At 39.5% G+C, this 23,038-nt stretch overlaps 1 protein-coding gene across 3 annotated transcripts in view; it reads left to right on the forward strand.

The window, feature by feature from the left end:
• Window positions 1-23,038, forward strand: part of osbpl8 (oxysterol binding protein-like 8) — a 98,426-nt gene that overhangs the window by 69,995 nt on the left and 5,393 nt on the right. For 2 of the 3 annotated variants that reach the window (XM_020601298.1, XM_020601299.1), the window contains exons 5-21: window positions 2,765-2,838; window positions 5,113-5,193; window positions 5,960-6,061; window positions 6,384-6,587; window positions 9,463-9,547; window positions 10,457-10,622; window positions 10,725-10,950; window positions 11,445-11,629; window positions 13,025-13,106; window positions 13,208-13,306; window positions 13,528-13,624; window positions 13,748-13,846; window positions 15,700-15,797; window positions 16,864-16,953; window positions 17,425-17,561; window positions 17,717-17,902; window positions 21,350-21,503. In XM_020601298.1, coding sequence (XP_020456954.1) covers window positions 2,765-2,838; window positions 5,113-5,193; window positions 5,960-6,061; window positions 6,384-6,587; window positions 9,463-9,547; window positions 10,457-10,622; window positions 10,725-10,950; window positions 11,445-11,629; window positions 13,025-13,106; window positions 13,208-13,306; window positions 13,528-13,624; window positions 13,748-13,846; window positions 15,700-15,797; window positions 16,864-16,953; window positions 17,425-17,561; window positions 17,717-17,902; window positions 21,350-21,503 — 2,165 coding nt within the window. The remainder of the gene's footprint in view (window positions 1-2,764; window positions 2,839-5,112; window positions 5,194-5,959; window positions 6,062-6,383; window positions 6,588-9,462; window positions 9,548-10,456; window positions 10,623-10,724; window positions 10,951-11,444; window positions 11,630-13,024; window positions 13,107-13,207; window positions 13,307-13,527; window positions 13,625-13,747; window positions 13,847-15,699; window positions 15,798-16,863; window positions 16,954-17,424; window positions 17,562-17,716; window positions 17,903-21,349; window positions 21,504-23,038) is intronic. The other variant, XM_020601301.1, reaches the window with a different exon arrangement.

The raw sequence follows: 23,038 nt of genomic DNA on the forward strand, positions 1-23,038 counted from the left end.
TTTTTTAATAAATCTGCAAAAATGTCAAATTCTGTTTTTTTCTGTCAATATGGGGTGCTGTGTGTACATTAATGAGGAAAAAAATGAACTTAAATGATTTTAGCATATGGCTGCAATATAACAAAGAGTGGAAAATTTAAGGGGGTCTGAATACTTTCCGTACCCACTGTATGTAGACCTCATAATTTTTTAGCTTTAGGTCATGTCTAAGTTGATATTTGTAACATTGTAGATGCTTAAAAAACAAGGAAAAGCATGCCATAGTCTCTTTAAACAGTTAAATGATTTTCTCATCCATATGTTGGCGAACTGGTGATCCTCGGCCCATCTTTGCTCCTAAAAGGATCAGCCTGTCTTGGATGCCACTTTTGTACCAAATAATGATGGCAGTCACCTGTTGAGATCACCTGTTTCAAAAGGAATCATCCTTTCATTGTTTTACCTCATTATTAGCCCTGAAATGCAAATGACCATTGTGAAAAGGAATGGCAACACCACACCGTGGTAAATGTTTTACTGTGCCTTTTTTTTTGGAATGTGTTGCAGGCATCAAAATTGAAGTGAGTGTTTATTTTGAACAAAGAATAAAATTGATGAGGTATCACATCAAACAATATGCTGTTGTATTGTTTTCATTGTAATACAGGATACAGATGATTTAGAGATCACTATTTTCAGTTTTAATTGTGATTTTACATATTGTACCACCCCAACTTTTTCTGATTTGAGGTTGTAGTTAATCAAAGGAAACTCCCCCTGAAACAAATTAGGAGTTTCAATCAAAATCAAAAATAGCACTTTAAAAGAAACATCTCGTTGACCAAAGTACTTTACACGGGCAATACAAAAACCAGAATAAATAATGTCAGTAGAGAAATAAAACAACATAGGAGCATAAAGACATGAACTACACAAAATCAACAGTTAAAAGAAGGAAGATTCAGACAATACTATGTATTAAAAGCCAAAGTGAATAAATATGTTTTAACCAATGATTTAAAAGTTGTTAAGTCTCTAGATAATCTAACATTAAAAGGTAAACCATTCCACAATTTAGGAGCTGCAACAATAAAAGCACAGTCACCCCAGCGTTTGTATCTGGCCCTGGGAACCTTGGGTCTTGAGGATTTGAGTAATCTAGTCAGAACAGTCTAAAACAAAAATCAATAGCTTAAAATGAATTCTAAAACACACTGGAAGCCAGTGAAGAGAGGCCAGTACCAGGGTTATATGGTCAAATTGCCTAGTATTTCCTAGTTTGTCTTGCCTCAGTTTTTATTATTTCCTCTATGTGCACATAATACCTCACCAGCAAGCAAGCATATGTAGGATGTTGTTGAAAGGCATTAGTTCAGATTGAGGTAGCAGGCCAAATGAGACAGGTTGACAAAAAAGTGGATATGACAAACCCATTTCTGCACAAAACCATCTCTAGGATGCACTGAGCATCATGTTGCTATTACCATATTCAAGCATGGAATTTGTGTTGTTTCGGATTTCTTCTAAAATGTAATTTATAGAGAATTCAGGCTCTGAGCTGTCTCATCTCAAGGACAGCATGTTTTATTGAAGCAAATGGCTGGTCAAATGGGATGTCTCTTTTATCTTTTGGAAATGTCTCATTTGGTGAGACAGCAGTTCCTTCACTCTCATGTCTGAATACAGATGGTCTGTGTCTAAGAGATGGAAACTATAAAATATTTACAGACTGTCACAAATTTCCTCACCTGCAGGGATCTCAGTGGGGAATCTGTTGCAGGGGTTAGACTGGTTAGAAACTAGCTCACTAATTAAGATTAGAAATCCTAAGGTGGAGTTTAGGCGAGCGTCATGCTGTAGCAAATGACTTTTTCTTTATCCGTTTTCAGGATCCATACTGTGCTAGCCAAAATATAGATTAAAACAGCCATCTGATCTAGCCAATGAGATCTTGATGAATCACAAAAACAGACATGTTGATGCTTACCGATCAGAAAAATAAAGTTGTACAGAGCAAACTAGGGCTGCAACAAATTATCGTTTTCATTAGTAATTAACTGTGTCTTTCGAAAAAGTCAATAAATCTGAAAAAATACAAGTAATGATTGTCACATTCTTACAACCCAAGATAACTTCTTTGACCTTCTTTTCACCAGTAGTCTAAAAGCCAAAGACTTTCCATTTACAATTATATAAAACTGAGAAAAACAGCAAAGTTTGAGAAAATATAAGAGGTAGGACAGGAGCGTGTTTGGTAATTTTGCTTGATAAATGACTTTTGATCAATTATCTATTTTGAAAATACATTGTATTCTGAAAATACATTGAGTACCAATACAAAGAACCCATATAACCTATGGGGGCATATACAGATGCCTGTTGTCTAACCAGTTTGTTTAAAGCCAATTTCAGCTGAAGGGAAAGAACAATGTCCGATCAATAGAGACAGGGGTCTACCATACCAGACAGGACCCCAGGTGCAGGCTGTGCAAAGATGCCCTGAGACAATCCAGCACATAACAGCGGCGTGCAAGATGCTAGCAGGCAGGGCATACATAGAACACCATAACCAAGTGGCTGGCATAGTGTACAGAAACATCTGTGCCGAGTACAGGCTGGAAGTCCCAAAGTCAAAATCATCTTCATTTTGGTGGGCACAGCAGCAGAGGGTTTAAACTGAATCCATAGCAAACTGGTTGTCTAATTGAATGAGGTTGGTTTCCGGTCATCCAGGGACACATTGATAGATTGAGAATTTACTCTGTCATCATGTTTTCTGTTACAGGTTTTGAGAGAGGTAAGGAGGACCTCTTGCCTCTGCCTTTGAAAGAGGACTCGCATTCCATATCTAAGAGCAAGGTAAGAAAAATCACTCCGCTGACTTGATGTATTTTAATAGGTGGGTAGTAACGACTGGATGCTTAGGTTGCATGTTCTGATAAGAAAAGACAATATGGAATTAGTGCAGTTCTTTCCTTTTTCCAGTCTTGCCTGAGGCATCAAATAACCTACACTGAGATGACTCGCATATTGAATACACTGTACACATCAAACATTTATCAGCTGAAATTCAAACAATCTTCTTTCAAGCGAGCAATGTGGAGGAGGCCTGTCTGGTTTATTTGTCGAGGTCCACATCAAATATGTTTGTCAGTTCAAACGTGGGTGTCTAAGACACTGAGTCACAACAGAGAATGAGCATTTCAGAGATGGGCCTCTTTCAAAAAAAAACTTACCCAAGGCTTCCCAACATCAAGACAAGATTTAGATGAATCTATATTTGTGGGCCTCAATTATTTTTTAGGTTCTCTTATGGGGTGTGCAATGTGCAGTATATTGTCTATGATAATGTATTCATTGTTGTTTTGATGTGCTGCAGTGGCTGGCATTATTGAGTATATCACTCACCTTACAAAAACAATCAAAAACACGCTTTGAGTGTCCACACATATGGGCTAGTTGGACAGACCTCTGTCCGCACGCACTGTACGTGATCACTGCAACTCAAGTTAAGCTAGTGTAGCTGTATCAAAATGCATTGGCGAAATTAAAGATGAGTGAGATTTCAGTTTGCCCTATTCTGATATCCCGTAATACCATGCACCCAGACAGGTTCTGGGGTAGAGATTATAGAAAATATCTATGAGAAAATAGCAACACAGTATCTTGTTGGGCATAAAATTAAGTATAGGGGAAATTTCTGTGTTACTCCAGGTTGTACAAATGAATCTGGGAAAGATAAGACTTGAAATACTTTGCCATTAACTGACCCCAAACACCTCAAGCTTTGGATGAAGGAAATTCCCCGAGCAGCCTCACATCTCCCAAACAACCTAGCAGAATTTGTTCTAACCACTTAAAGGAGGTATAGTATTTTTCTGATAATAATGCATATGTAGAGGAAATAATGCTACATTTTAAATGCTGAGATAAGTTATGATTGCTGAAATATATACAAATTGTCCGAGTTTACAGCTCTTAAATCGAGGCTTTATGTTATATACACTATGGCATGCTGTAGTCAAGCTTAGTCAAGTTTAAAATGATAGAGGGATGCCTTTGTTCTATTGTGATCCTATTATTTTAATAGAAAACATTTAATAAAATTTAATAGAAAACAAATTTCGGTTATCTTGGCAATTTTGCTGTTCTGCAAACTGTTATTAGCAGTGCAGAATTCATTAAAGCGTTTTACATAGCTTTTCTTTTACCTGATGCCACTATAATGCAAAGTTGTACATACCCAGTGGCGTGGTATCTCCTAGTTTTGCCCTTAGAGCTTTTACCTGTAGTGAAGTCCTAAATGCTCTTTTTAATAATGACCCAAAAAAGGCTGTTGAGGCTGGGGAGATCATTAGCAACCAGATGTAACAGATGATCTGGACACTGTGTTTTAATATGATTGGTGCAGTCTCAGCCAAGATAAACTATGGATTGGTTCTAAATAAATGAAAGACCGAGTTCAGCTTTAGATCTTGTTATCACGTACCTTCAGTCCTTCTCCAACCCTGCATTTACGGCCTCAAGATGCCTTGCTTCAAGATCCCTACACATTGCCATATGTTTCTCCACTTTAAATCACTCTAACTGGCTTGCAAAGGGAGCTGGCAGACACACCTGCACTAGCATTTATAGAATTCACTCTGCTACTGGGTTACTAGGGAAGTAAACGGGCATCAATTAAGAAAGATTAGTCATTTCTAGGTGCTGTTTTTCTGTGCTTCTGCAGCTCTTTGCTAATGTTATTGCTAAGAAATCTAATGTAATATCCTCATTTCAGTAGGCTGATTTATATTATTTATGATAATAGATTTGTATTTAAGTGGCAACATTTTGTACCTTAGCTTTCATTTAGTCAGATTACCCAGAGTGCATCAATAAAATAAGCTGATGATTGTTAAGTGGATGGTACACACTTTGAAATCCAAATCCTCACAGTGAAGCTTTGGTTATAATCACTAGACATGTTTGAGTAATATTTTATTTCCCAAAGTCAGCATGACCATGACAGATGAATGAATAATTAACTATATTATGATTCTAAGGACAAAGTCAAATACTGATGTATTCAGAGATGAATCAGTTATATTTTTTTGCTAATAAACTATTGTTTTACCCCTTGTGTATTGACAGTCTGAAACAAAGCTGTACAATGGCTCAGACAAAGATGTATCAGTGTCTGGAGGAAAGCTCACCAAGAAAGAGTCACTCAAGGTAAATTACATTAAATCAGCTTAATTCTTGCTTATATGGACACTAATCCTCAAGCCAGGCATTATGAATTGTAAATATATTCTTATAGGGGGAGAGTGTTACATATAGTCTGTTCACTGATGCTGCCATGGACTGTTTCACATTGGGTTAACTCTGTAATAGGGATGGGCAATGATTACGGAATATTCAAAAAGTCATTAAATGAAAAAAATTCTACTGTAATATTTCATGTGGCTATGGTTATGTCTTTAAAATCAAAGAGCCACTGTTTTCCCGTGCTTTTACCGTCATCTAGAAATAACACTATAATGAGGTACGTGACAGTCACCTACCATTTTATAAGCAACTGGAAAATACAGAGTGCTGTTCTTCAGATTAAAGCAATGCTTAATATTTGTCAAATACTTCCCAGCGAATATCAAATAGCATATTAGTTTGATATACCCATCTCTACTCTGTAAGTTACTATGTATAGAATGCTGTACATGACAGAGGTAGAGATTTGTTCCTTTCAATGTGGCCAGTAATGTCCCACAATATATAAGATAGGATTTATTACATTTAAAGGAGGGCCTGAATGTAGCATATATCTCACACTGCAATCAGAACATACCGGGTGTTATTTTAACAGACAATGAGAAGTGTGATTCCACTCTATTATTTGCTACAAAATGTAAATGAGAAAGAAAAGGTGTGGAATATTAACATTCACAGGTGTACAGATTGATTGTTCTAAGCATCGTTTATCTCTCTGTGCTGCTTTAAGGTGCAGAAGAAAAACTACAGGGAAGAAAAGAAGAGGGCAACCAAGGAGCTGCTCAGCACCATCACTGATCCCTCTGTCATTGTCATGGCTGACTGGCTAAAGGTGGGAACAAGATGCACATAATGTGTTTGGTCTTTGTACAGTTACGACAACTACTTGTTTAAAAAGGTTTTAGTATTAGCTCATCTAACTTTCATAGATGTATTTCCAGCAAACATTGTGACATGAAAATAGTTTTATAATGGAATCATACATATTCAGATTGGCTTGTGATGTCACCACAAACATCTAGAAACCTTTCTAGTAAACCTTAGTTGCTTTACTTTGAAAAAAGTTAGAAATACTTGTTTGTGTAATTTAGCTTCAGGTTGCACTAGACGATTTATGAAAGAATGGTATTCATATTTTTGCGTTTCCACTCTAGATCCGTGGCACTCTGAAGAGCTGGACCAAGCTGTGGTGTGTGCTGAAACCAGGTGTTCTGCTCATCTATAAAACCCACAAAAACGGGCAATGGGTGGGAACAGTGTTGCTTAATGCCTGCGAACTGATCGAGAGGCCCTCCAAGAAAGACGGTTTTTGCTTCAAGCTCTTCCACCCACTGGAGCAGTCCATCTGGGCTGTCAAGGTCAGAATGTACCATACAATACAGAATTCACACCAATCAGTGATATTTTGGAAAAATCACAGAGCACTGAGTCAGTGTTGTCCATGTTTGAAAAATAGGGAAATAAGTGAGATCCTCTGGGGAACTTCCAGAATGACACATGTCTGGGGTTCATTTAATTAGATGATGGTTTACAGCTCACTGCAGAGAAAACCAGACTCTTCAGCTGTCCAGAAAATATTAAATTTTAACAAACAAATGGATACAGGCAAGCCAAACAATCTGACTTATGTTAGAAGATGGAAAAGTCATGGAAGCATCAAAACTCTAAGCAATTTAAGTCCAGTAGTTGGTCACAGCAGCAAAGTATAGAATTCTCAGCCACTGAACAGAGTAAAGGATACTAACATGAACAAATGAAAGGAGTGTAAAGGATAAAATGGAATAATGAATGCAAAAAGGAAGCAAGTGGTGTGAATGTTGGCTGAGATCATGAAATGTCTGGCCTGATTTTTTTTTCTGTTTTAATGGTAGCATTAAAGAGCAGTAGCCAGAGGAAAAAAGGCACTTTCTTAAAACTAGACCATCTGTGCAGTTATTTTTAAAATTGGTGCCCTCTGAGCAGAGAAATATGAAATCTGAAAGGCTGTGGTTGGTCTCTAAAGGGGAAAATCTTACAAGACTCAAAAGAAACTGAGCAAGTGAAACTCAAACTCATTGCAGCAATTTGTTTTTTTCAGCAGAAGCTGTTAGGTTAGTTCCAACGGTTTCTTCTGATTAACATTCACAGATGGATCTCTGAGTTCTAAATTTTTTAAGTGCAAAGGTTTGGCAGGAAGGTAGTCTGTCTCTGTCCAAGGGTCCAATAAAAACTCACTGCAAAGCTTATTGTAATGTCGTTTCTCATTTTTTTAATCAGTTAAAAAAGCCAAAGTGTAACAGTGACAGTTTACAGTTTTAGCTGGTTTATGTGTTGGACTGTTTCTTTGCCATGCATTGACTCCCTGGATTAAATAGTATTGTGTGTAACTAATTGTAATCAGTGTGTTATCTTTCAACACAGCCAAGCTAATTGTTTCCCATTTTCAGTCTTTATTTTAAAAACTACCCAGCCTGCTGCTGACTTTACCTTTTTATTTACTGTATAATCCTAAGAATGAGATCAGTCGTCTCATATACAGTCATGGGCAAAAATATTGGTACTCTTGCATTTCTGCCAGATAACGCATCACTTCCCCCAGAAAACTGTTGCAGTCACAAATTCTTTGGTATTTTCATGTTTATTCTTTCATTTGCATTAGAACAAAAAAAGCAGAGGGAAAAAATGAAATGGACAGGATTATTGGCACCTTTTCAAAATCATCAGAAATGGTTGTTCCACATTACTGGAAAAGCATGGACAGTTTCAAGGCTACAAGTCCATTTCCTGTTCCTGTGTCCACTGTGTGCACCATTTTCAAAATGTTTAACAAGGGACGCCATGGTACTGCTGATACAGAAACATGAAAAAGCCAGCCTGGGGTTTGCCACAACTTACCCGAGGGAGCCATAATCCTTCTGGGAGAATGTCCTGTGGACATTCCCAGATGAGACTAAAATAGAGCTCTGTGGTCAAGCATATCATTCTGCTGTTTTCAGAAAACAAAGTGAGGCTTTCAAAGAAAAGAACGCTCCCTACAGTCAAACACGGTGGAGGTTCATTGATGTTTTGGCGTTGTTTTGCTGCTTCAGGCACTGGACGTCTTGACTGTGTATATGGCATTATGAAAACTGAAGGCTACCAACAAATTCTGTGGCATAATTTAGGGCCAAGTGTCAGAAAGTTGGGTCTCCGTCAGAGGTCATGGGTCTTACAGCAGGACAGAGTTGATCCACTGTTGCACTACCAGGACAGAATCCATATCGCTCCTTATGGACCTGGGGTTTGACAGTTGGTTGGAACCTCCTCTCCAGCATCATGGCATAAGCTTTCCCAGGGAGGCTGAGCAGTGTGATACCTCAATAACTGGAGCATGTCCTCCAGTGTGTCCCCTTTTCAGAGTCCCTCAAAGTGCTCATTCCTCCACCCAATAATATTCCAAGTCAGCAGTTTTCCTCTCCTGCTCAACACATTATATTGGTTTGAAAAAAGTCTTTGACATTAGACTCTGATTATTGATCGCAGCAGATTGATGGGTAGAACTCTAAAGAAGGAGAAGAATGCCAGGGATTTGTTATGCAAATGATTGAATTTGGATACAGTTTGTTTTATTCACCAGTGATGAACAAACCAAATTGAAAGCAAGTAGATAATCTGGGGGAAAGGACCAGCCATTAAAAACTAAATCCTTTGTCCCCTGCAGTCAAAACTAACTGTTAAACAGATCTAACTGTTAAATGCATATTTAAGATCTCATCTCTGTTTAAATTAGGACAAACATGGAAAATTACACTTCTGGCCAGCCATTTTTAAATTTGGCAGTGTACATCCTCCATTTGCCCTGCTTTCAGAGCTCTGTCCACTCCAACTGTGATTTGGTATTCATCACAGACCTCACATATCAAGTGTTTTCCCTTTTGCACTGTGAAAAGGCTTGAATCACAATTAGCAGTCAGTGTTTGAGATTACAGTGTTCCTGTTCTCCCCATCATCCTCGTCAGTATTGAAATAAACACTTTGCTCGTGCAGCTTCTGTGCCCTCTGCCTCCTCTCATAGCTCATTTACATAATGACATACGCTGGAGTCTAGATTTCCTCTGTTTGCACATATAAATGATTAAAAAATGAAAAAAGCAATACAAACACGACAAGTGAAATAAGTGCCAAAGGAGATATTTAAACTATCTCAAAAGGAAAAGAGAAACTGAACCTGCTATGTAACGTGTATTTTCTCTATTTATTTGTCACTCCTAACAGGGTCCTAAAGGAGAAGCAGTGGGCTCCATCACACAGCCTCTACCCAGCAGCCACCTCATCTTCCGGGCTGCTTCCGAGTCTGATGGTAGGAGACAGGCTGTCATTCACACTTCAAGCTATTTGTCTTTAATTTGTGTCTGTCCATTCTCATCTTACATTGAGCGATTAGAGATAAGCCTATGAATTGGCATCACATTGGTATCAGGTTCTTAAATTAATGTTAATATCAACATATAATATCAGTATAAGGAAGTAGCACTAATCCTAATATTTGTTCTTCAAACCACTTCATTACCTTATAATGTGTGTGCCTGAAAAGCTCGATCTGTTTTACACCTGCAGAATTGATGAGGGATTTTATGAAATGTTCATGTCTAACACCTGGTAGCTGTACAAATTAGGCATGTTCACCTGTAACATCTTTTTCTGATGAAAACCACTGGTCAAAATGTTTAAAGCACTGTTTAAAAATGTAGTGGAAAATGTCCAATGCCAGCAAAAGAAGATTACTTGTATATAAAACAGGTGCTCCTCACACATGTGGGTTGTGCGGCATTCCCCACTACTGTTTTCTCCGTTCCTACAGTGTAGCAGTCATATAGCAGATATGCCTGCCTACCTGTACAAATGAGTTAATCCACATATATTTTCATTAAACCCTCCACTCCAGGTGAGCACCTAAGACATTTGAAAGCCTGGGGAAAACCATAGAAGGCAAATCAAAATTCACTTTTTATTTTCTAGCCAGTGCACAGTATTTCTTGTCCACGCTTGTATTTCTTTGCCCAGGTGTGTAAAACTGTATCCCCTGGATGCACCAAACACAAAGGGATTTTTTTTCCAACTTTTCATTGTGACTGCAGCACAGTTGTTCAGAAAGATTTTAAGCTGTACTACCCTCTAGAATGATATCTGGAAAAGGGCAGGAAGTGATTATGGGAAATACTAGAAACATCATCATAAAACACTACTAAAGTGTGTATGCCTCTCCTAGGTCGATGCTGGATGGATGCCTTGGAGCTTGCCCTGAAGTGCTCCAGCCTGCTGAAGAGAACCATGATCGGTGACGGGAAAGGGGACATGAGTACAGTAACCACTGGTGGAGAGCACTCCATTAATTTCTACAGCCTCCTTCGAGCCCACAACATGCAAGGGTTCCAGTGAGTAGGGAAATTAAACAGTTTCCCCTTCAAAGGTTTAAGCTACCGACTTTTTTGTTGTGGTGAACCTCCTCACCACTCTATCCACCTTTCTTCCTCCAGGTTCAATGACAGTGACCATTTGAAAGATCCAGACCTGTACTCAGACAAGTCAGACCGGGAGGGAGAGCAGGACCATGAGGAGTCAGACCCAGAAGGCCTGGAGAAGAGTGAGGAGAGTGACAGTGACACGTCGGAACGTCAAGACAACTCATACATTGACCTCGATCCCAATGAACATCTATGGGAAACCCTGTACCTGGAACAGTCCCATGAGGAACTGGGAGAGGTAGATTCAAGTCCACTGTTCACATACAAAGGATATCTCAGGATTTCTAGCAACCACTTTCATCTTAACCTTGAATTAAATCTTCAGCTAAAGGATTTTTTCTTATAAAGTTTCTTGTTTCTTATAATGAGCAGAAACTAACATGTTCTGCTGCTCGGGCAGTTAAGAAAGCTGCAACATTGACAGGCTTTGATCACAGTCTGTGTGGATTGGTGTGTGTGGGTGGCAGTGGTCTGATGACAACTGTGAAAGTGCTAATATGCATTTCTATACAGATGAAAATCTGTTTGACAGCTCTCTAATTAAACACCTACTGACACTCAGGCAAAATGTTCATAGTTAGGACTAATCAAAGCCTTCTTTTACACACCAGTTGCACTATCATTTGCATAAGATTTGAAGCATTTGGAGTCATTGATTCTTTGTGTAAAAGTCTACATATAGGAGTGAGTGAATTATAACATGTCTACTAAAGTGTGCATTTCCCTCTCCAGGCTGGTGAGGCTGCCCAGACAGAGACTGTATCAGAAGAAAATAAATCTCTCATCTGGACTCTGCTGAAGCAGGTCCGACCTGGTATGGACCTGTCCAAGGTGGTGCTGCCCACCTTTATCTTGGAACCACGGTCCTTCCTGGACAAACTCTCAGACTACTACTACCACGCCGACTTTCTCTCAGAGTAAGCCCAACCTTTTGTTTGCCGTAAGACTTTTTTGTGTTTAACTTCTAATAATTTAGACTTCCAGAAGAATGCATCCTTTTAAGCTTGTGCTATTTCTTTATTACAGTGCTGATACTTAGAGACAGACAACCTTTAAGCTTGTGCTATTTCTTTATTTGTACAAGTTTTTTAGAAAGAAAATCAGAAAAGGAGCCTGCATATCACTTAATGAAGTAATGCTGATATACCAAAAAAAAGAGTTTTAATTTTCAAGGTTGCAAAGAGTGTGTACAATCCCAAATCAGAAAAAAGTTGAGATGGCATGTAAAATCAAAAGTAAAACTGAAAATAGTGATTTGTAAATAATCTGTGTCCTGTGTTACATTGAAAAGAATACAGCAGCACATTATTTGATGTGATACCTCATCAGTTTTATTCTTTCTTCAATATAAACATTCACTTCAATTCTGATGCCTGCAACACATTCCAAAAAAAAGTTGGAACGGTTGCATTTCAGGGCTAATAATGAGGTAAAACAATGACATGAGGATTCCATTTGTACTGTAAAAAATGATCCATCCATTTTCTATACTGCTTATCCTAACGAGGGTCACGGGGTCTGTAGCCAATCCCAGCAGACATTGAGCGAGAGGCGGGGTCCACCCTGGACAGGCCACCAGTCTATCACAGTGCTGATACTTAGAGACAGACAACCACACACACCCACACTCACTCCTACAGGCAATTTATAGTTAACTTGAAGAGATCAACAAACACATTTTGTAACTTCAGTCACATAGTGTCCTGACAGTTAAATAATCTTTTATTTTCTTCAGCAATTGAAGCATGGTTCGACCTGAAAGCCTATAAAAGTCTCTCACATTCTTCTCTGGTCAGCAGTGTGATTTACAAACACCCTCTTCCTCCTCAAACATGTTCTTAACTCTTTTATTAACTCTTTATTTCCATTCACCCCTCTATGATTTTTGCATCCCTTAATGGGAAATACATATCGCAGACCAAATCCACAAATTCATGTGGTGCTGCATTTCTAATGTTTCTCTGCTGCAAAACTCCATTGTGTCTCTGTAGCAAATATAAACATGAAATTTCACTGTTTAGTGCCAGAAAACGAGCTGCAAAACCTTCGTAAATATCCCCCAAAATGTTAATGGCAGAAACATTCATGTTTTTGTGATTTTTTTTTTTTTTTTTATGGGGTGGTGCTGTACTGACAGAAGAAAGCAAGACAGGATGACTGCTCGCTGTGAAGTAGTTTTCTGGATACATTATTGCAGGAAGAAATGATTTTTAAAAGCTGGACAAGATAATCAAGAGATTTCTGTAACAGCAGATGGAATACACAGCACGTGCTCAAGAGGACCATTGTTCTAAGTTTGGTTTCATTCTCAGGGCTGCAATCGAAGAGAACGCCTACAGTCGAATGAAGAAGGTGGTGAAGTGGTACATCTCTGGATTTTACAAAAAGCCAAAGGTCAGCAGAAAAACATGTACTGTATATCTGACTCCATGCTGATGAGCTACATGATTTCTATATATGGTGTGTTGCACTAAAATTCTGTTTTGAATCCACAGGGGTTGAAGAAGCCTTACAATCCCATCATTGGAGAGACGTTCCGCTGCTTGTGGCTCCACCAGAAAGCCAACAGCAAGACCTTCTACATCGCAGAACAGGTACCATCAGCTTTATGAGAACATGAGTCATGCCAAGAGTAATTTCAATAAAGACTGATAAATTGAGTCAACAGATGATTCCCTTAAAGCGCATTGCTTTAGGTTTGGCTGTCCAGTACATCCACTATTGGCGATGAGTCTTTGGTTTATTTAAATAGCTGAAATTCCCTTTATGTTTCTACCTCATTAGAGGCACAAATTAGAGACTGTGTGTTTTTCAGGTATCCCATCATCCTCCAGTGTCAGCCTTCTATGTTAGCAACAGGAAGGATGGATTCTGCCTCAGTGGCAGCATCCTCGCAAAGTCCAAGTTCTATGGTACAAACACACACACACACACCACCAACACACCACGCCACTTACTTATTAATTTATTAATTATTTGACGTTCTACATGTAGCCCTCATGTCTACCAATTACATTGTTTACCTACATTTTTAGGAAACTCTCTGTCGGCCATATTGGATGGGGAGGCTCGACTCACTTTTCTCAACCGTGGAGAGGATTATGTGATGAACATGCCCTATGCCCACTGTAAAGGTCAGAGAGAGTTATTTGGGCCTAGTTTTGAGTTTGTTTAGTTTTGAAATACTTTTAATTAGGTGTGCGAGCTCTGAAGGAGTATAGCGCACCTCTTGCAATCCTGTAGGATTCTTGTAATTGAAAATTACTTTTTCCTATTTTTCTTTTTTTATACTTCAAAAACTTTTAAAGATAATAGCAAACTTAGTGCATGTCTTCCTTGTGACAAGACACACTGCCTACAAAAACCTGACCTCATTTGCACCACCTGGTGGTCAATTATGGGCATTTATGTGACCTTTTTACATTTTCATTAATATCTCTTGACCTGCGAGGTCTAGAAAATAGTTCTTTGTTTCTTTGCATTCCTTGGAAGCTTCCAAAGTTTTTTTGCCTTTGAAACTGTCTGACTAGATTTTCTGCTATTTTGAATTTTTTTGTAAAACCCTTTTGCCACTCCCTATTCTCCATGCATCATCTATTCCTCACCAAACTTGGTCAATCCCCTTTTTGGAGCACACCCAAAACAACCATACCACTCATCCAGCAATATGCCTTACCATTCTCCTGCTATTGGCCACTGAAGATGAGTGGGTGGGATAGAAAGGTGTCAAATAGTATATCTCTATGTCCAAAAGCAACCAAAATTGGATTCTAGGCACAGGACCACACTGAGCAGGCCAGTAAAATTGTGTTAACTTTCGCTACTCTGGGGCACTACATGCACGGTTTATCTTTGAAATATATAATATTATAATATTATTATAATAATATAAGACATGAAGCATAACCAAGCTTGTCTCACCCGATAGAATTTTATGCTCAGTCAACAGTGGGGGGTGCTACAGTCAGCCAAAATATATCATAATCCCACTTCCTGTTGCCATTAAAAATTTGATAAGATATAACCCATCAGTGGATCACTATATTTCAACCAAACCTGGGGAACTTCTGCACCGAAGGAGTGTGTTGAATTTCATGCAATGGCAATAGGAGGCCCTACAGTGAACATCAGTGCCTGCTGAAATTTAAAGCCAGCTATTTTTGCCATTGTTTCATGTAGGAGGGTTATTCAAAGACACAGTGGCATTACACACTTTACCTACCTTACTGTAAAGTAGCCTTTTAATTTGATGTAGTTTCTGAATGACAGCCGATTAAAGTTGATGTGATTTTGACTGTTTTCAGTTTGACACCTCTCATTATTAATCACATTACCATGATGCCACTTACATCAGTCATTCAATCTCTCAATTATACAAGTGTCCTGGACCTATAAGTGTTCAAAAATCATTTTAATAGCTTTTATTGTTTGTTAATTGGATGGGTTTTAGTTTTAAGTCCCTTGTTCAGCCCCACTGGAGATTTTTCCTCTGATGTCATTTCTTGCTATTCTGAAAATAAAGTGCTCCATCTTGTGTCCCTGTTTCTTTCACACAGACACACACATTGTCACTCTATCTCTGTGTCTGTCTCTGTTTCTGTTATTTTCTCTGTCTCTTACAACATTCTCTACATGATATTTCAACATGCTGTCACTGGGTCTTATTTCATCACGTATGGACAAACCTTGTACTGCTGTGTTCTGCAAGTCCAACTAACAGCTCAGTGATGATAGCTCATATCTAGGTAGTGTGAGGGGAGGCGGTGGCAGTGGTTGGAGCTCGCACACCTAAAATGTTTTCCGAAATTTTAAATTCTCTAGCCTAATACGTGCTGTTTACTTTGTAGTGCCTGGGAAGTCCATGGTTTGTTGTTGTGAAAAAATACAGAATAATAAAAAGGGCAGTGATTACATTTTCAGCATGCATCTGAGTTTTGTGGTTATCTGTGCTGATGGTAACTTGTTTTGGTGCTTGTTCATCTGGTAGGCATCTTGTATGGCACCATGACCCTGGAGCTGGGTGGTCAAATCACCATCGCATGTGAGAAAACGGGGTACAATGCTCACCTGGAGTTCAAACTGAAGGTATGACTGTGTTTACTAGTTAACAGGAATAAGAGTAGAATATGCCTTCAGTCTTTCAGCTATGTAGAATAAGAGATTTAGAACAAGACATCTGGAGCTGTCCAGTAATAAACATCTTGGGGGGGAGCTTCTCATATCCTTTATAGATGTGATACCTGTAGGACTCAACAAACAGCTAGCAAAACCTCTCTTTGTTTTTCTGAACTTATCACTCTCCCACACCATCACCAACTCCACTCCATTCACTCCTTTACCCTCCCTGAAAACATCCCTTCCTCCACACCATGATTCAATACCAAATGTGTTACGTCATGAGCTAATGACAGGTACATGGCAGAGAGTACAAACAGGGGAATGCACAGATTTTCATTTAAAAACTAGTTAGGATATGTTTGGGTCTGAAACAGTCAGTAAATGGTTTCTTAAATATTAAAATTAATCCTTGTGCTAAGGATCCTTGTACCTTTAAGATCAGAATGAACAGAGTGATGTTTTCCTAATGGAATAATTAATTTCATTAACCACTTTAATTGAAATTGATTGCAGTTGCTTGCTCACATAGTTCTATTGTTAATTGGTGTTAAACCTGGTCTTACATTAAAATGCTTTTACAAGTTTGAAGCTGCAATTGAAGACTTATCTCTGTGACTCTGATCTCTGTCATTTAAACAGTCTGAAATGAAGAACTTGAACAGAATGAGCCAAGCCATTATTCATGTTTTAACATACCACAGAAACAAAATGCTGATAAAATGAGATGATTTTTCCCTTCCACAGTAATTACAGAAAGTTAACTAGTTGTGTGTGTATATCTGTCCTTCCCTTCATCTCTAAAACACTCCCCCTCTTTCTATGTCCTGTGTTTCTTCCTCTCTCATCTGTCACTTCCCTCCATCTAAACCTTCCTTTGTCTTTTTCTTGCTATTATATCCCATCCTCCTTTTCCTGCTCTTTCCTCCCCTATGCTTTGCTCTTTCTCAATCATTCCTCCCCTTTGTTCTCTTGCCTTACCTTCCTCCTCTCCTTTCCTCTCAATACACCTCTTGTCTCTTTTTCTCCTTTCCAGCCCTTCCTGGGGAGCAGCGACAGCGTCAATGAAATCTCTGGAAAGATCAAGCTGGGAAAGGAGGTGCTAGCTACACTAGAAGGACACTGGGTAAGACCCATTTTTCTATGTACTTGTTATGATATTGTAGGTATAAAGCACTGCTTTCAGCTTTTCATTGGTTTACTTCTTCCTTCCTACATCTTTATTTTTTCTTTCTTGTAATCAGTGAATAGGGCTCTGTGACTATAACCTCATTTTAAAATGTGAATATGAAATTGTGAAGGGTAAAACTATAGAAAACAGTAAGTAATATAATTACAGCCTTACAGTGATGAAGAGTTCATATCACACAATAAAGCTGAAACTTCACTGAACCCAGAATGGCTTTTCTCACACAAGCTTTATGGTGGTAGTTACTGCAGCTGGTTGCTTGACAAAAATGAAATTTATAGTCTAAAAGGCAAAACTTTTGTTTTATTTTGTTCTAACCACACTATTAATAAAACTAAACAATGGAAGAGACTGAGATGGCCAGGTAGAATCTGTCTTTGAGGAGAAATTTTGACCCTCCACTCACAGGACAGTGAGATCTTCATCAACGACAAGAAGACGGGGACAGTGGACACTTTCTGGAACCCGACACCAGAGCTGAGACAGAGTCGCCTGATCCGCTGCACCGTCCCACTAGAGGAGCAGGGAGATTACGAATCAGAAAGGTACACTTAGGCCTAACTATTGTCTTAACTAGTATCAACAGCTAATTTATCTACTGTATTTAAACACATTTTAATGTGGGTAAATGTATGCATTCTGTTGTTGTCCAAATGGTCTAAACTTATCTTAACGACCTTGTCCTCCCGCTGTTCATCAGACTGTGGCAGCACGTGACCCGGGCCATCATTAACAAGGATCAGACCGAGGCCACAAATGAGAAGTTCTTCCTGGAGGAAGTTCAGAGGAAGTCAGCCCGCGAGCGGAAAGCCAAATGCGAGGAGTGGATCCCCTCCCTATTCGAGCAGGACCCCATCACTGGAGAATGGCATTATAAATATGCTGAGTGAGTGATCATTCCCCTGCTGCCTGTGAACCAATTTAAACTAAGATAATAGAAGATGAATTGCTACCTTGTTACTACAGTGTACTATTTTTAAATACTTTTGGATGGGCTTACTGTGCATCTCTGATGAGATAAGATAAAGAATTGTGACCAAAATGTAATATGAACTGTAGGTCATGTTAAAGATTAACTGCTATATTATGGACAAACTATTTAATGAAGACATAGTGTTCCTAAATTACAGCAAACATAAATTTGGAATGAATGTGCTGCAAATTTTTGCTGTTTATTGGTGGACGTATGTGGAGATGGAATTTGTATGTTAAGCCAATGATACTATAACTGCATGCATACAGTAGCACAGTTTGAACATGTTCCAACGACATCCAAGGCCACTTCAGGACTTAAGGCTTTCTTATTAAGTCTGTCCCTCTGGCCTGATTTAGGATACATATGTTGATCTTACAGCTTGTTTTAGCAGTGGATGCATTAGTTTAAAGTTTTGTCCAACTGGTAATCCTGTGTTCCATTCTACAATGGCTAGTGTAGCACAATACCATCTAGTGGTGATTTTTTGTAACAGCAGTGGGGGTCCAGCCTACTTTAAGGATATTATTTCTTTTCTTTTTGTTTTCAGTTCCAGTTTTAATTTTATTTGTATGGAACCCAATCACAAGAAAAGTTGTCTCAGGACACTTTACAAAGTAAGGTCTAGACCTTACTATTATCACTATTATTATTATTATTATTATTGAGGAAAAACCCAACAAATCCCCTTTGAGCAAGCACTTGCCGACAGTCGTGAGGAAAAAGTCCCTTTAATGGAAGAGACCTCAGACAGACCTTAGCCCTGTGGGCAGCCTTCTGCCTTGACCGGTTGGGGTGAGGATAGAGGAGAGAGAAAAGAAAAGCAACAAGACAAAACCAACACAGCTCCAAAGTAGGGCTACCTGCAGAAAGGTCCAGGGAGAGAGAGGACACACTACGGGAGAGAGGAGACACATAGTTAGTGACATGTAATGGTGGCATACGAATGCACGGAGAGAGAGGAGAGGAGCTCAGCATCATGTGACATCCCTCAGCCTATGCCTATAACTAAGGGATGATACACCAAACCAAACTTATCCTAGAATGCATGTCCAGTAATTCCATAGAGTGATAGTCCACTACATGGGCCCAGATGAAGACCATCCTGTCGACTAGAAACCACTAGTATAGTTAAATATACTCAGTACCATCAGAACAGCCCAGGCCCCCCGTTTGCTTGCATTTACCAAGATGATTGTCAGTCTTATCCCTGTTCAGCCACATTAGTTATTATGATGCCATGAAATATCGGAAGACATATCACAACATACTAAGTACCTTTCTAAGTGCCTTAAATACAGCAAATATTTTTCTGGTGCTTTATAATTGAACTCTGTTGGGATGATGAGGCTCTGTGAGGTCTTTAAGATATGATGGAGCCTTGTCATTAAGGACTTTGTATCTTAGGAGAAGGATTTTAAAATCCATTCTGGATTTTACAGGGGAGCCACTGGAGAGAAGCTAATATGGGAGAGATGATCTCTCTTGCTAGTTCCTGTCACTACTCTGGCTGCGGCCTTTTTAACTGGAGGCTTTTTATGGAGTTATTGGAACATCCTGATAGTAAAGAGTTACAGTAGTACAGCCCGGAAGTAACAAATGTATGGACCCGTTTTTCAGCATCACTTTGAGACAGGATGCTCCTAATTTTGGAAATATTGCTCAGGTGAAAGAAGGCAGTTCCAGAGACTTGGTTTACGTGGGATTTAAAGGACATATCCTGGTTAAAAATGATTCCAAGGTTCCTCACAGTAGTACTGGAGGCTAGAGATATGTCATCTAGAATAACTATATGGTTATATATCACATTTCAAGATATTCAGACCCAAGTACTATAACTTCAATTTTCAAGAGTTTAGAAGTAAGAAATTACAGGTCATCCAGGCCTTTATGTCTCTAAAACATGATTGAAATTTGACCAACAGATCTGATTCATTTGGGTTCATAGGTAAATATAACTGAGTATCATCTGCGTAGCAATGGAAATTTATGCTGTACTTCCTGATAATATTGCCTAAAGGGAGTATGTATAAAATCAAGAGAACTGGACCTAACACAGAGCCCTGTGTAATGCCATGAATAGCTTCAGTCTGCGCAGAAGATTCAGAGTTAACATGAACAAATTGGAATCTTTCTGATGAATAAGATTTGAACCAATTTAGTGCAGTTTCTTTAACAAGATGGCGGTGCGAACAAACGCAGCGGCCCCTCTCTCTGAGTTGTGTGCCTAGAAATGTGTGTTATAGTGCGTGTTCGCGTTTGTTGTGTTCATATTCTGGTGCACGTAGTTCAACCTCTACGTTGCGCCCAAAATACAGTCGCCACTGCCTTGTGGATATAGGATATAAGTCAAAACATGTCAACTTGGACCAGGAAGTTGCAGAGGAACTTAGACTACGTTCACACTGCAGGTCTTAATGCTCAGATCGGATTTTTTTGCCGATATCCGATTTTTTTGCGCTGTTGTTCACACTGCGGGTCACCTCAGGACCGTATACCATTCACACATGAGACAGATGGCAGTCGCATTTAAATGACAGGGTGAAGAACAGCGCAAAAAATCGGATTTCGGCAAAAAAAAAATTCCGATCTAAGCATTAAGACCTGCAGTGTGAACGAGCCTGGGGCTTCTCCGCCGGATTCCTACATCACCGTACACGCCGGCTGTATCACCCCTTGAGAGGATGCGTCGGAAGCGTTGCGAGTGTAAACAGAAGTGGGGCAAACATGCAGGCATCCAGGCTAGGCTAGCAGCTAGCCCACACAGACCCGTGATACCATCCCTCATTATGGCCAATGTACGCTCACTGGACAACAAAATAGACCACATACAGCTCCTGAGATCAGCGCGGCGTGATGTGAGGGACTGCTGTGTTTTCATCTTTACGGAGACGTGGCTAAACGACAACACCCCGGGCTCAGCTATCCAGCTAGCCGGGCTAACATGCTACCGAGCCGACCAAGTCCTTGTGGAAGGAGGTAAAACATGGGGTGCCCAATTCCAGTCGTCGAAGGCCGCTGTCCTGCTTATTTTCCAACTATCCCTGCCTGACCTGCTGCTGATTACCTGGCTCAGGTGTGTTCAGTCAGTCAGAAGCTGGAAGATACCATCTTAGATGAAAGTGGAGTGAGGAAAGATAAAGTGAATTGGTATCTTCCAGCTTCTGACTGACTGAACACACCTGATCTAAAAAGGCAAGTATAGAGATGAGTCCTTTGTCAGAGGCTAGGAGGAGATCATTCTACACAGGACGTTTTTCATTTATGTTTCATGTCTTCTGTTCTCCCATGCTTCACTTATCTGTCTCATAATTTTTCCTTCTCTATGTGTCCCCTTTTCTTTTGTCTCTCCGTCTCCAGCACAAGGCCGTGGGATCCACTCAATGACCTGATTCAGTTTGAGAAAGACGGCTGTATCCAGACCAAAGTCCGGCACCGCACCCCTATGGTACGTTCTGGCAGTCTTATTAGTCTGAGTAACCAGGGGCCGCGGCGGGACAATTGCAAGTGCCAGGTAGGTTGTACTGATCAAACACCGCCACTAAAAAAACACATCTTGCCACCTTCCGCACAGCACTTGGTGCACCATCTCCGTTGTCACTCCTATGTGTGCCATCATCGCTGTGCTGCCACTGCCATCGCCGCCTGTGCTCTTTTTGTGCTTCTCTACCTCAATCTTTTTTTTTTATTGCCCTGGCACTTGCTGTTTTGCCTGTATGGGAATGAAGGGCATGTCAAACTGCGTATTAAAGTACTGTAAGTTGTTTCTTTGTGTGCCTCGTAAAAGGGAAATACTAATTTAACATGTGCCACACTAACAGTATTTGGAGACATTATTTCCTTGCACATTCCAGACATACATTTTGTGGATCATTCTTACATAATACAACCATGGTACCACTTGATACCCGTATAGAATGAGCTTTGCAATGTCCATTTTATTCCACTTTAATAGAGCTGTAATCAGTATTTGTATAAAAACTAAACAAAAAGAAGTTGTAGTGTGAAAGTTATTGCTTGCGGTGATATGGTGGAATATTTTCCAATTCTGCAGTCCTCCTCAGCTCTGTAGAGTAATGTGCATTTTCCAGATCAGTGTTTTGATTTCCCAGCCCATGTTTTTATTGTTTTGTTCTAATAAGTACACTGCACACTAGCTGTCCAACACCAAATGGCAGACAGACAAACTTAGCAAGTTGCTATTGAACACACCAGAGCATTCATCAGCTACGGAGTCAGATATTTAATTCAGGTGTTGGAAGAGACCAAAACCAAGCAAAAATGTTGAGAGAAAAAAGTATTTTTAGGCACATTTATAATATACCCAATAAAAATTAAAGATGGTTATTTCTCATACTAATCCCAGAAAAGAGAACAACAGCTTCACCTTCATCCATCACATCAACAGACCAACCACCGCCATCGGTGCCTGGTTGTTTCATGGGTACCCGTCACACCCTCCTCACCCTTCCCCTGTCCTCATCTTCATTTTGTTTGCTTTTATGTTGTGTTCACAAATTGACTGAGCTGCTGGTCATTTGTGTTATGAAGACTGCTGTTGTACAGCCACTGTAATTTCTGGTAGTGTTTTTGTCATTGTTTTGTGTCTTACCACCTGTCAAGTGCCCAAACCAGTGAAGATTTTGTTTGGTGGATAAATCAATTATCTGTCAATCACTACTTTGAGGCTTTGGTTTAGATTTGTCAAACTGTCTCTGCTAGGCACCAGTCAGATCAGAGCAACACAGTGTCTCACTATCAGACAGGTTCTGATTGGCCGCTCTTCACACAGTACATAGTACAACCTTGTCTTCTTGAAAAAAACAGTCTTACAAATAGTTAATAACATTATCTCTTTAATGGGAAGAAACCTTCTTCCTTAGTTTTTTGTCTGTGTAATTTATCATTTTGAGCTTCTGGCATTTATCAAGCAACATCTGAAATGTTCTTATGCTGCCAACCTCAAACTGCATCACATTTAATAAAACACTAGAAATAAGAGCTGTAATCTGATTTTAATTACTTTGAACTAAATGATTGTAATGTTCC

Source organism: Monopterus albus, unplaced genomic scaffold (assembly GCF_001952655.1).
Source record: "Monopterus albus unplaced genomic scaffold, M_albus_1.0 scaffold51.1, whole genome shotgun sequence".
Classification (NCBI taxonomy): domain Eukaryota; kingdom Metazoa; phylum Chordata; class Actinopteri; order Synbranchiformes; family Synbranchidae; genus Monopterus; species Monopterus albus.